Source organism: Ornithorhynchus anatinus, chromosome 5, assembly GCF_004115215.2.
Source record: "Ornithorhynchus anatinus isolate Pmale09 chromosome 5, mOrnAna1.pri.v4, whole genome shotgun sequence".
NCBI lineage: Eukaryota > Metazoa > Chordata > Mammalia > Monotremata > Ornithorhynchidae > Ornithorhynchus > Ornithorhynchus anatinus.
This window is the reverse complement of record NC_041732.1, coordinates 8,285,615-8,298,974: the sequence shown is the minus strand read 5'-3', so window position 1 is coordinate 8,298,974 and position 13,360 is coordinate 8,285,615. Positions and strand designations below refer to the sequence as shown.

The window sequence follows — 13,360 nt, the reverse complement described above, 5'->3', positions numbered from 1 at the left end:
AGGCACTATACTCAACACTGGGGTGGATACAAGGTTGGTTACAGTCCAATTTCCACATAGGGCTCATAGTCTTAATCTCCATTTTACGGGTGAGGTACTTGAGGCACAGAAAAGTTAAGTGACTTGTACAAGGTTACACAATGGGCAATTGGTGAACTTAAGTGCATATCTTATATAGCCTATTACTTCCTCTCTCTGTAATAAATCTTAATGTCTGTCTCCCCCACTGGACTCCACGCTATTTGAGGGCAGGGATTACTTCTACTAATTCTATTGTACTCCTAAGAATTTAGTATAGGCTCTCAATAAGTACTCTTGCTTAGCTCAGACCATCCATGCTTGGATAATCAAACTAAAACTGCCTTTCCTGACTAATCTTTCCTCTCTCCTAGTTCCCCCCAATACTGTGTCACTTATACACTTGAGTTCTCATACACTAAGTTCACCCCACCTCAACAGCACTTATGTACAAACCTTTAAGTCTGATGGCTTCCCCCTACCTATAATTTACTTTTGGGTCTGTTTCCTCCTCTATATTGTAGCTCCTTGACTCTATCAATCAGTCATATTTATTGAGCACTTACCAAATGCAGACCATTGTACTAAACACTTGGGAGCGTATAATCCCGTGGCTTAGTGGAAAGACCCTGGGCTTGGGAGTCAGAGGTCATGGGTTCTAATGCCGACTCCGCCACTGTCAGTTGTGTGACTTTGGATAAGTCACTTGGCTTCTCTGTGACCTCAGTTACTTCATCTGTAAAATGAGGATTAAGACTGTGAGCCCCTGGTGGGACAACCTGATAACATTGTACCTACCCCAGCACTTAGAACAGTGCTTGGCACATAGTAAGCGCTTAACAAATACAATATTATTATTATTATTGTAATACAAGAGAGGTGGTAGACATGAAGATAGAGAAGGTAACTACTAACTCTGTTGTCCTCTTCCAACTGCTTAGTACAGTGTTCTGCACTGCATGAATACTATCGATGGATCAACCGATATGACAGACATTTGCCCAACTGCATGTAGTTATTTGAATCTTTTTCAGTTTCTCCAAAATGGCCCCGGGCTTTCCACTGTATCTTATCCAGGGGCCTAAACCATACTCTGACTCCACTCCTAGAGAAGCTGCATGGCCTAGTGGATAAATCCCAGTGTCTGGGAATCAGAAGGACCTGGGTTCTAAACCCAGATCAGCCACTTGTCTGTTGTGTGACCTTGGACGAGCCTCTTAACTTCTCCGCTGTGCCTCAGTTCCCTCATCTGTAAATGGGGATTAAGACTGTGAGCCCCACGTGGAACACAGACTGTGTCCCACCTGATTTCTCTGTGACTATCCCAACCCATTCAATCATATTTATTGAGTGCTTACAATGTGCAGAGCACTGCAGTAAGCACTTGGGAGAGTACAATATAACAATAAGCAGACACATTCCCTGCCCACCACGAGCTTTCAGTCGAGAAGCTGCATGGTGTAGTGGATAAAACATGGACCTGGGAGTCAGGTCACGGGTTCTAATCCCAGATCTGCCGCTTGTCTGCTCTGTGACCTTGGGCACGTCCCTTCACTTCTCTGGGCCTCTTGCCTCATCTGTAAAATGGGGATTGAGACTGTGAACCCCACATGGGACAGGAACTGTGTCCAACCCAATTTACTTGTATCGATTCCAGTGTTCAGTACAGTGCCTGGCACATAATAAGTGCTTAACAAGTACCATACCAAAAAAAAAAATTGTAGTCTCGAACTAGAGAACAGCAGCAGAGTGTGCAGACAGGGCTGCTGAGGGGGAGAGAGAGGTCTCACAGAGAGGAGTGCCCCCAGCACCTCCCTGTTCGGCTTAGTCCCTCCCACTTCCTCCCTGCGAACTGTTTGTCAGGGAGCTGGCTGGGGTGCGCTGGGGAAAAGCACAAGTTTTCCTCAGGCACGCTACCACTCTGGCTCACTGCCCCTCACGGATGGTCGGGGCAAGGGACCGGGAGTTTCGGGAGCTTCGGAAGCTGCAGCATTCACATGGACTTCCCCAGAGAGCTCTTTGTATCCTGGGCTCTCAGCCTGCTGCTGCCAGGTAAGTCTGCATCCCCCCTGCCCGCCCAAGGACCCTCTTCTAAGGCCCCCTCCTCCACTGAGAAGCCTGGATCCAATTTGCGAGATCTGAAGACGAATGGTGGGGGTCGTGCTTAGAGGCTGATGTGTGTTTGAGGGGGATGGCGGGGGGAGAGAAAATTTGGCTTCCACCAGCAAGGATTTGAGAAGAATCAGAAGTTCTTGGAAGGGCCCAAGTCAGCTGGCCCAAGTTCTCGAGTCCGGGGGCCGAGCGGATGTTTCTCGGCCTGGATGTGAGAGATGGAGAGGAGGGAAGCCCTTGGTTAATTTGGAGAGAGAGAACGGAGATGGCAGGAGGAGCAATCTGTGCCCAAGGGGCATACCGATCAAAGGAATGATTGGCTCATTTCTCTGTGGGTGGATGAATGTCACTCTGTGTCAGGCACCTCACCCTCAACCAGAAACTGGTGTCTTACCCACTGCCCGGAAGAAGCCTCAGACAAGGTATCTGGGGGTGTGGGAACAAGGGAAGATAAAATGTGGATCAAGTGAGGTGACTAGGTTTTGTCCTAAATTCTGGAAACTTGCAAGCGGGAGGGCTGGCCTCTCCTATGGTTCAGCTCGGGGCTGCAAAAGCCGGGTTGGGTTTCAGGGGGGGAGAAAAGCAGTTATACTTATTGTTGGACACTTGCCTGGCAGTCAGAGTCAAACGAGTCTAACAGCGATCGCCAGCGAGACAGGTTAGCCGTCCCCTGCCCCCAAGACGATCAATCGGCAGCTTCTCTTGAGGGAGAGGCTAGAGGGGTTCTGCTCTCCCCTCTGGCGAAATTTGGGGCAGAACAGTGGGATGGGGAGAATGGAGGGTTGATGGGGAGTCAGGTTATGAGGTTGGTATTAAGCTCCAGACTCCGCCATCCCCCCCGAAAGCCTCCCAAATAACTCTAGGGGGAAAGGGTACCCCACCTTTTTCAAATTATTCAATTACTTAAAAATCCCTGGGAAGCCACAACCAAAAGCCTCTCTTCCTTGCTTAATCTGGAACACGTGTGCATGCCTTACACGTTGACAAACTGGTTTACGTTTTGCACACAGTTCCAAGTGAGACACTGAGAGGTTTTCATTTCAGGGACAATTTTAAGCGGCATTGTTGCTGCTGCCCGTAGAGATTGCTTCTTAACAAGTTTCCAGACGGCCCTCTGCCCAGGACTTTGAAGCTAGGTGTCTTGATTTCCTCTGCCATTTGAACAAACGGGAGCTGGTCTAAAGTCGATTGTATGTTTCCTGTAGTTGAGCGGTGTTTTTATTTGATGTATTCCTTGCTTTGAGAGTCTTCCCACCTTGGCAGGGAAGAGTTGTGGTCCAGCAGTCTAAACCCAGATGGAGATCTGTTCTCTCACTATAACCTGGGGCCAGTGATTTCAGCTGAAAAGCCCTCCTGGTTTGGGAGGGGGGGCGGAAAGGAGATTCAGATTCATGCTGGACTTAGATTGAGCTCAGTTGCCCCTGAGGATCTGTGAACATTAAGACCAAAATGCTTCAGCAGTCTTGGAACTGGTTACAGTGTTCACTGGAGAGAAGGGACGAAATTCGTATTTATTGAGCTCTTACTGTGTGCAGGACACTGTACTAAGAGCTTGGGAGAGTGCAGCACAACAAAAGACACATTCCCTGCCCACAAATTACAAAATGCCAAGAAGCAGTGAAAACAGAGCCAGTGCTAAGGTGCCCACACCTGCATTTCATAGACTTTGAGGACTAATAAGAATCTCAATCAATTGTACTTAACCATTAATCGTATTTACCCATCAATGGTATTTGAGTGTTTTTTGTGTGCACTCACTGTACTAAGCGCTCGGAAGAGTACAATATAACAGGGTCGGTAGACAGAATAAGTGCTTGGGAAAGTGCAGTATAACAGAAGAGGTCTTTTCCCCTTTCTTGGGGGAAGTTATGTGCTCAGACCCCCCAGAGGGATATAGTTGGGTGTTTAAACTCTCCAAGGGCAGAAATTGCATCATCTCCCTTTGGGCATTTGCTATTCACCCTGTCTCACAGCCCTTACGTTCACACCCGTAATTAATGTCTGCCTCCCCTTCTAGAATGTAAGCTCGTGGTGAGCAGGGGATATGTCTACCAACTCTGTTGTTTGGTACTCTCCCAAGCATTTAGCACAGTACTCTGCAGACAGTAAATGTTCAATAAATACCATTGATTGATTGATTAAAAGATTCTCCCTGGAAGAAGAGCCAACTTTTTACTATCACCATGGGAGATTTTAGGGAAGGCAGAGACTGGGAGCGAAAGGCCTTCTGAGAGCCAACATTTTGGGCCTTTTCAGTCCTGACTGGAACCTCTCAGGTCCTGTGAGGGATGCGGGTTGGGCGAGTCTGGAAATTCGATTCACAGAGCTGTGGGGGGGTCAATGCCCCTTAACATTTCTGTGCAGTGGGGGGACCCAAGCCCCTGGACTTAATTTGCTTGTCCCTGCCAGGAGTGCCTGGGAGAGGGGGGCAGTTCTCAGGGTTTCATATCACCTGTTAACAAACCTGAAGGGGCCTCTGAGAGTTCCAAAAATGCAAACAGCCTCTTGTCTCATCCTGCCACTCTTGGAAGTGATGTAATAATAATAATGGTAATTGTGGTATTGGTTAAGCACTTACGATATAACCAAGTACTTTACTAAGTGCCGGCATAGATAGAAGATAATCAGGTGCCATATGGGACTCATCGTCTTAGTAGATGGGAGAACAGGCATTGAATGCCCATTTTGCAGATGAGGGAACTGAGGCACGGAGAAGTGAAATGACTTGCCTAAGGACACACAAGCAGGTTCATGATGGAACTGGGATTAGAACCAAGTCCTTTGACTCCCAGGACCATGCTCATTCCATTAGGCCATGCAGTTTCTCTCCCTGGTCACCATTCCTGAGTGTTCAGAAGGCTTGGGTGGGATGGGGGTGAGGGATGTTTCCCCATTTTACAGATGAGGAAACTGAGACCCAAAGAGGTTAAGTAATTTGCCTAAGTTCTACAGTGAACCAGGGCTGGTATTAAGGTATTAAACCATTAAACCCAGGTTTCTCTATTCTTCTACCCTGTGCTTGGTCTGAAATTTCACTTTTATTAACTTGTTTGGGCAAAGACTCCATCAGAACAGAGCCCAAGCTCTAGGGTCCATGTTGGGGTGTACGAGGCTTCCTTTCCTGTTAGCCAATCAATCAGTCATTTGTATTTACTGAGCACGCACTGGGTGCAAAACACTGTAATAAGTGCTTGGGAGAGTAAAATATGACTGATGGTCAAAATTCTGCTGTCTTCTACTCTCCCAAGCACTTAGTACTATAAATACAGTTGATTGACTGTGAGCCAAATGAGGGGCAAGGAGTGTGCCTGTTCTATCTTATGGATAATCCATTGCTTAGTTCAGTGCTTGGCACATAGTAACTGTTTAACACACACCATTGTTATTATAGTTATTATTGTTATTATGGTACTCTTGGGAATTTGAGTGAACTGGACTTTGAGAAAGGGCCTGTGCTTGGCTTCTTGATTCCGGGTGACTCAAATAGCATTGTGGATAGAGGCATTTTGGCAGTAGGAAGGTAAAACCTTGAAGCCGGCCACCACAAGTGGGGTCAGGTTCTGGGAGAGGCTGAATTTTTTGGAAATGTTGTCCTTTCGGGCCCCAGATATTTGCCGAGGTTTGAAGGCCGTTGCAAAACCTCAGCTGGAACAAGCCGAGGCAACAGGCTGAGAAGTAGAGTGGCATAGTGGATAGGGCACAGGTCTGGGAGTCAGAAGGACCTGGGTACTAATCCTGGATCCACTGCTTGAATGCTGTATGATCTTGGGCAAGTCAGTTCACTTGTCTGGGCCTCAGTTCCCTCATCTGTAAAATGGGGATTGACTAGGAGCCCCGTTTGGGGCTGTAGCCAACCTGATTAGCTTGTATTTACCCCAGCACTTAGTACAGTGCCTAGTACACAGTAAATGTTAAACACAATTAAAAAAAAAAGTCTCAGGTCTCCAGGACTCCCAAAGCACAAATCCATAGCAGGAGTTTAGCATCCATGTTGCTTCAATAATGCTAACTGTGGTATTTGTTAAGCACCTACACTGTACTGTATTAAGTACTGGGGTAGATTCAAGATAATCAGGTCAGGCACAGTCTCTTTCTCACATGGGACTCATGGTATTAGAAGGGGGAAAGAGAATGTATATTGAATCCTCAATTTACAAATGAGGAAATGGAGCTCCAGGAAGTGAAGTGACTTGCCCAAGGTCACAGGGCAGGCAGAGAATGTGTCTGTTTATTGTTTACTGTACTCTCCCGAGTGCTTAGTCCAATGCTCTGCTCACAATAAGTGCTCAATAAATACACCTGAATGAATGAATGAAGTGGAAGAGCCAAGATTAGAACCCAGGTCCACTGACTCCTAGGCCCATTCTCTTTCCACTAGACCACACCACTTCTATCTGAGCAAACACACTGCAGTCACCAATCCTACTGGAGCCCGCCAATCAGCAGTATTCCCAACATGGCTCATAACTGCAGGTTTAAAAAGACATGAAGGCTGAACTTCCACATAAGAAGGGATCCCAGATTTGAGGAGGGAGTAGGAGGTGATCAGATGCCACGTGAGGTTCACAGTCTTAGTAGGCGGGAGAAGAGAAGAGGTGACTTGCCATTTTACAGATGATGGAACTGAGTCCTAGAGGAGTAAAGTGACTTACCCAAGGTCACACAGCAGGTACATGGCAGAGCCAGGAATAGAACCCAGGTCCTCTGGCTCCCATTTCCACGCTCTTTCCACTAGCCGACCCTGCTTCCTTCCTTTGTCATCATTCCTGAGTGTCTTTTGGAAAGACATTAACTTCTTGAGCCTCCAGGGTTGGGATGAGAGCGCATAAGTGGTCACTCTGATCAAGTCTGATCAGAAGCAGCACGGCCTCCTGGATAGAGCATGGGCTTGGGAGTCAGAAGGACCTGGGTTCTAATCACTGCTCCACTCCTTGTCTGCTGTGTGACCTCAAGCATGTCACTTCACTTCTCTGGGACTCAGTTACCTTATCTGTAAAATGGGGATTGACTGGAGCCCCATGTGAGACAGGGACTGTGTCCATCCTGATTAGCTTGTATCTACCCCAGTGCTTAGTACAGTGCCTGACACATAATAAGCATTTTACAAATGCTATTAAAAAGTCCTTCAAGCAAGTTCTTGATGCTAAAGCCCCAGGACTGTGAGGCTCTTAAAAATAATTTTGGTACTTGCTAAGCACTCTGTCCTCTCCTGGTTCTCCTCTTACCTCTCTGGCTGGTCATTCTCGGTCTCCTTCGCTGGAGCCTCCTCCCCCTCCCATCCTTTAACTGTTGGAGTTCCTCAAGGGTCAGTTCTTGGCCCTCTTCTGTTCTCCATTTACACTCACTCCCTCGGTGAACTCATTCGCTCTCACGGCTTTGACTACCATCTCTACGCAGATGACACGCAGATCTACATCTCCGCCCCTGTCCTCTCCCCCTCCCTTCGGGCTCGCATCTCCTCCTGCCTCTGGGACGTCTCCACCTGGATGTTGGCCCGCCACCTAAAACTCAACATGAGCAACACTGAGCTCCTCATCTTCCCTCCCAAACCCGGTCCTCTCCCAGACATCTCTATCACCGTCGATGGCACGACCGTCCTTCCCGTCTCTCGGGCCCGCGATCTCGGTGTCATCCTTGACTCGTCTCTCTCGTTCACCCCACACATCCTATCCGTTACCGAGACCTGCCAGTTTCACCTCTACAATATCGCCAAGATCCGCCCTTTCCTCTCCACCCAAACGGCTACCTTACTGTTACGGGCTCTCGTTATATCCCGGCTAGACTACTGTGTCGGCCTTCTCTCTGACCTCCCTTCCTCCTCTCTCGCCGCGCTCCGGTCTATTCTTCACTCCGCTGCCCGGCTCATCTTCCTTAAGAAACGATCTGGGCATGTCACTCCCCTTCTTAAAGAACTCCAGTGGTTGCCTATCGACCTCCGCTCCAAACAAAAACTCCTCACTCTAGGCTTCGAGGCTCTCCGTCACCTCGCCCCTTCCTACCTCTCCTCCCTTCTCTCTTTCTACCGCCCACCCCGCACGCTCCGCTCCTCCGCCGCTCACCTCCTCGCCGTCCCTCGGTCTCACCCATCCCGCTGTCGACCCCCGGGTCGCGTCCTCCCGCGGTCCCGGAACGCCCTCCCTCCTCACCTCCGCCAAACTGATTCTCTTTCCCTCTTCAAAACCCTACTTAAAACTCACCTCCTCCAAGAGGCCTTCCCAGACTGAGCTCCTCTTCTCCCTCTACTCCCTCTGCCATCCCCCCTTTACCTCTCCGCAGCTAAACCCTCTTTTTCCCCTTTTCCCTCTGCTCCTCCACCTCTCCCTTCCCATCCCCACAGCACTGTACTCGTCCGCTCAACTGTATATATTTTCGTTACCCTATTTATTTTGTTAATGAATTGTACATCGCCTCGATTCTATTTAGTTGCCATTGTTTTTACGAGATGTTCTTCCCCTTGACTCTATTTATTGCCATTGTTCTCGTCTGTCCGTCTCCCCCGATTAGACCGTAAGCCCGTCAAACGGCAGGGACTGTCTCTATCTGTTGCCGACTTGTTCATCCCAAGCGCTTAGTACAGTGCTCTGCACATAGTAAGCGCTCAATAAATACTATTGAATGAATGAACTTACTATGTGCCAAGCACTGAGGTAGAAACAAGTCAGATTGGACACAGTCCCTGTCCCACATGGGGCTCACATTTTATAGATGAGGTAACTGAGACCCAGAGAAGTGAAGCGACTTGCCTAAGGTCACCCAGCAGACATGTGGCAGGCTCGGGATTAGAATTTAGATCCTTCTGACTCCTAGACCCGGGTCTTCACAGGAGTTGCTGGAGGAAGTGGTGTGATGCCAAATAATCGAGCATTCGCCACCGACATCACATCTGGCACTCCTTGCCTTGGCCGTGAAATCGTGCCAGGTTCCAAGCCCCCGGCCAAAAGTCCGACGACGGACTCCCGCCAGCTCCGGGTCAAGCCTACTGAGCCGTGAAGAGGGAGAGTTCTTCAGGGCACCGTTCCTCGTCTGGAGACTGGTAGCAAGTGGCAACCACATCCTGGGCCTGTTCTCTGGGGGATCGGGAGTTCAGACCCAGTAAAGCCTTTAAAATCCAAAGGAAAACATCTGAGACGGTCAGGTCTGGCCCAGCTGCGAGCCAAAGAGCAGGCGTGGAATTTGAGCGCTCATATTTCAGCTGCCGCCCCTGGCCAAACACTAGCTGTGGCGGAGAAGGTGCTGAGATCCAGGCCTGACTTTATTACAGTAGAGTTGATCCCTTTTTATTTTTTATAAATGGTATTTGTTAAGTGGTTATCAGGTGGCAGGTACTGTACTAAGCTCTGGGATAGATACAAGCAATTGGTGCTGGAAACAGTCTCCTGTCCCATATGGAGCTCACAGTCTTAATCCCCACTTTACAGATGAGGGAACTGAGGCCCACAGAAGTGAAGTGACTCAGTAAATCACTTAATTTCTCTGTGCCTTGGGGACCTCATCTGTAAAATGGGGATTAGAACTGTGAGCCCCTTGTGGTACATGGACTGTGGCCAATCTGATTAGCCCATATCTACCTACCCCAAAGCTTAGTAAAGTGCCTGGCATATGGTAAACTCTTAACAAATACCATAAAAAATAAATGCTGAATAAATACTATTGACTGATTGAATTCCACACCCGTCTTCCCATCCGTGTATTTGGACCACCAGTTTCCCATCCTTCCCAACCACCTTTTCTCAGCTGGGAATGATGGAAGCTCCAGGCGATACCCATCAATCAATCCATGGATCAGTGGTATTTACTAAGCGCTTACCATGTGCAGTACACTGTACTAAACACTTTGGGGAGGGCAGCACAATAGAGATCACAGACACAGAGTTCTGCCCTCAAGGAGCTTTGCAATCTAATAATAATAATGTTGGTATTTAAGTACTTACTATGTGCGGAGCACTGTTCTAAGCGCTGGGGTATACAAGGTAATCAGGTTGTCCCACATGAGGCTCACAGTCTTCATCCCCATTTTACAGATGAGGTAACTGAGGCACAGAGAAGTTAAGTGACTTGCCCACAGCCACACAGCTGACAAGTGGCAGAGCTGAGATTCGAATCCATGACCGCTGGCTCCCAAGCCCATGCTCTTTCCACTGAGCCACGGAGTGCAGCATGCAGCGAAACAGTGTGGCCCAGTGGACAGAGCACAAGTCTGAGAGACGGATGACCTGGCTTCTAATCCTAGCTCTGCCAATTGCTTGCTGTGTGACCTCAGCCAAGTCACTTAACTGCTCCGTGCCTCAGTTTCTTCAAGTGGGAAAGGAAGCTTAAATACTTTTTCTCCTTCCTACTACACATGAGCTCCATGTGGGACAGGGACTATGTCCATCCTGATTAACTTTGTATCTGCCCCAGTGCTTAGAATGGTGCTTGACACACAGCAAGCGCTTAGCACAAACAGTAATAACAGTACAATGATAAATGAGTGGCAGAATCTCGGGCCCGAGACTTCAGAATCCAGGACCCGTGCAGACCGATTTTTGATCATGCTAATGGCTTGACCCGTCGACTCATGCTCTCTCAGCCTGTCGGTCTTGTTCTCGCGGGGCCTTGGAGCGCAACGAAGGATGAGGCGGGGAGGGTGCAGCATGTTGCAGAGTGTTTGCAAAAGTGCAGGACTCACAGCCGAAGTGACCACCACATAGTGCCGTGGCCCAGAGGTTGGTTAGTTGGGTTAGCGACTCGGGTTTTCCCTGCCCCATTATGTCTAATTCCCACCTGTGTGTTCTCACCCGGTGTTTAGAACAATGCTTTGCAAGCTGCAGAGAAGCAGCATGAGTATAAAGAGCCTTAGAGTCAGAGGACCTGTATTCTAACCCCAGCTCCTCAATCGTTCTGCTGGGTGACCTTGGGCAAATCACTTCACTTCTCTGGATCTCGGTTACCTCATCTAACCCCAGATCCTCCGCTTGTCTGCTGTGTGACTTTCAGCAAGGCGCTTCACTTCTCTGGGTTTCAGTGAGAGTCCGTGTGGCCTATTGGATAGAGCACAGGCCTGGGAGTCAGAAGGCCCTGGATTCTAATCCCTGTTTTGCCCTTTGCTGCGTGACCTAGGGTAAATCACTTCACTTCTGTGGGCTTCGTTTACCTCAACTGTAGAACAGGGAATTAAGACTGTGAGTCCCATGTAAGACAGGGACTGTATCCAACTCGATTTGCTTGCATCCAACCCTGAATTTAGTTCAGTGCCTGGAGCGTAGTAAATGCTTAATAAATACCACAGTAATAATAATAGTTACCTCATCTAACCCCAGCTCCTCCACTTGTCTGCTGTGTGACCTTGGACAAGTCACTTAACTTCCCTGGGCCTCAGTTGCCTCATCTAAACCCAGGTCCTCCACTTGTTTGCTTTGTGACTTTGGGCAAGTCACTTCACTGGGCCTCAGTTACCTACCTCTCCTGTGCCAAAGTCACTTTAACCCCAAATGGGTCCTACCCATAAAAACCCAAGGGTCTTTACAGTGGGCAGCACCCCTTCCCACCGGCTCACACATTGCACTCAGCTCTCCAGCAGAGACCCGAGAGGGTGAGTGGTGCCATGCCAGCCACCACCCCAATCAGAGATTGTCCGTAGAGGGCCTCGCTCCTGAAGTGCCAAGTCCGAGTTTCATCCGTCAGTCTCGATGGGAGACCCCATCATCCTCAGCTTTGGGAGAATGAGGTTCCAAGAACCTGCAGAGAATCAATCGAGCGGTGGTATTTATTGAGCGCTTAATGTGTGCAGAGCACTATACTCAGTGCTTGGGAGAGTACAATGTCCAACAGGTTTGGTACACATGTTCCCTGCCCAAGGAGCTTACAGTCTAGATGGGGAGACAGACATTAAAATCAATTACGGGGCTATGGCGCTGCAAGTGAGATTCATATCAACAGTGTAAAGGGGATAGATTCAAGCGAACTAGATGATATAGAAGGGAGAGGGCAAAGAGGAAAAAAAATGGTATTTGCTAAGCGCTTACTCCATGCCAAGCACTATTCCAAGTGCTGGGGTAGATACAAGGTTATCAGGTTGTCTCACATGGGGCTCAGAATCCAGGACCCAGATTATCTCATATTACAGATGAGATAACTGAGGCACAGAGAAGTGAAGTGACTTGCCCAAAGTCACACAGCTGACAAGTGGCGGAGCTGGGATTAGAAGCCATGACCTCTGACTCCCAAGCCTTTGCTCTTTCCACTAAGCCACGCTTAATCGAGGAAGGACTCTTGGTGGAGAAGTGATTTTGTTGAGAGTGGTAGTCTGTTGTATATGGCGGGTGTGGGAGTTCCAGGACACTGGAAAAATGTAGGCAAGGGATCAGAGGAGGGAGAGAGGAGATTGAAGTATCATGATGAGATGGGCATTAGCGAAGTGAAGTGTGTGGAGAAAGAAAGAAATCAGTAAGAAATCAGTGAGGTAAAGTAGGAGGGGGTGAGATGATTAAATGCCTTAAAACCGATGGTAAGGAATTTCTGTTTGATGGCGAGGTGGATGGGCAGTCAGTGGAGGTTCTTGAGGAGTTGTGAGCTGACTGTTTTTTAGAAAAATGATCTAGGGAGGAGAGAGAAATAAGGACTAGAGTGGGAAGTGGCTAGGAGGTCAGTGAGGAGGCTGATGTAGTCAGTCAAGATGGGATACGATAAATGCTTGAGCCAGCATCGTAGCAGTTTGGATGGAAAGGTAAAGACAGATTTTAGCCATGTGAAGGTAGAACTGACAGGATTTGGTAGAAGATTGAATATGGGGGATCATTGAGAGAGATGAGTCAAGGTTAAGGGCTTGTGAGACAGGGAGGATGGTAGTTCTGTCTACAGTGATGGGAAAGTCAGGGGGAGGGCAGGGTTTGGGTGAAAGGTGAGGAGTTCTGTTTTGGACATGTTTAGTTTGAGGTGTTGGTGGGACATCCAAGTAGAGATGTCCCAAAGGCTGGAGGAAATACAAGATTGCAGAGAAGGAGAGAGGTCGGGGCTGGAGAGTTAGATGTGGGAATCATCCATGTAGAGGTGGAAGTTGAAGGCTTGGAAGTGAACAAGTTCTCCAAGCCAGTGTATGTAGATGGAGAATAGAGGGGAAGGTTGGTTGCTTGTTAGGTTTTCTAAAGACAGTCCGTTCTGAGCTCGGGCTTGGAAACGAACTAGTCACACTGAGCCTCTCTGCTGGCTGTAGCCCAGCCTGAGAGTCACCCGACAACGTTCAGGTTTTTTG

General features: G+C 48.5%; 1 protein-coding gene across 2 annotated transcripts in view; it reads left to right on the top strand.

Annotated features, from left to right (window-relative positions):
* The window catches only part of ITGA11 (integrin subunit alpha 11), a 198,807-nt gene that overhangs the window by 61,287 nt on the left and 124,160 nt on the right, over positions 1 to 13,360 (top strand). Inside the window, exon 1 of one of the 2 annotated variants that reach the window (XM_029066653.2) lies at positions 1,889 to 2,070. The exons of the other annotated variant lie outside the window; for it this stretch is intronic. Within the exon in view, the coding sequence (XP_028922486.1) occupies positions 2,016 to 2,070 (55 nt within the window). The 5' untranslated portion in view covers positions 1,889 to 2,015. Of the gene's footprint in view, positions 1 to 1,888; positions 2,071 to 13,360 lie in introns of those variants that run through there. 2 annotated transcript variants of the gene reach the window in all.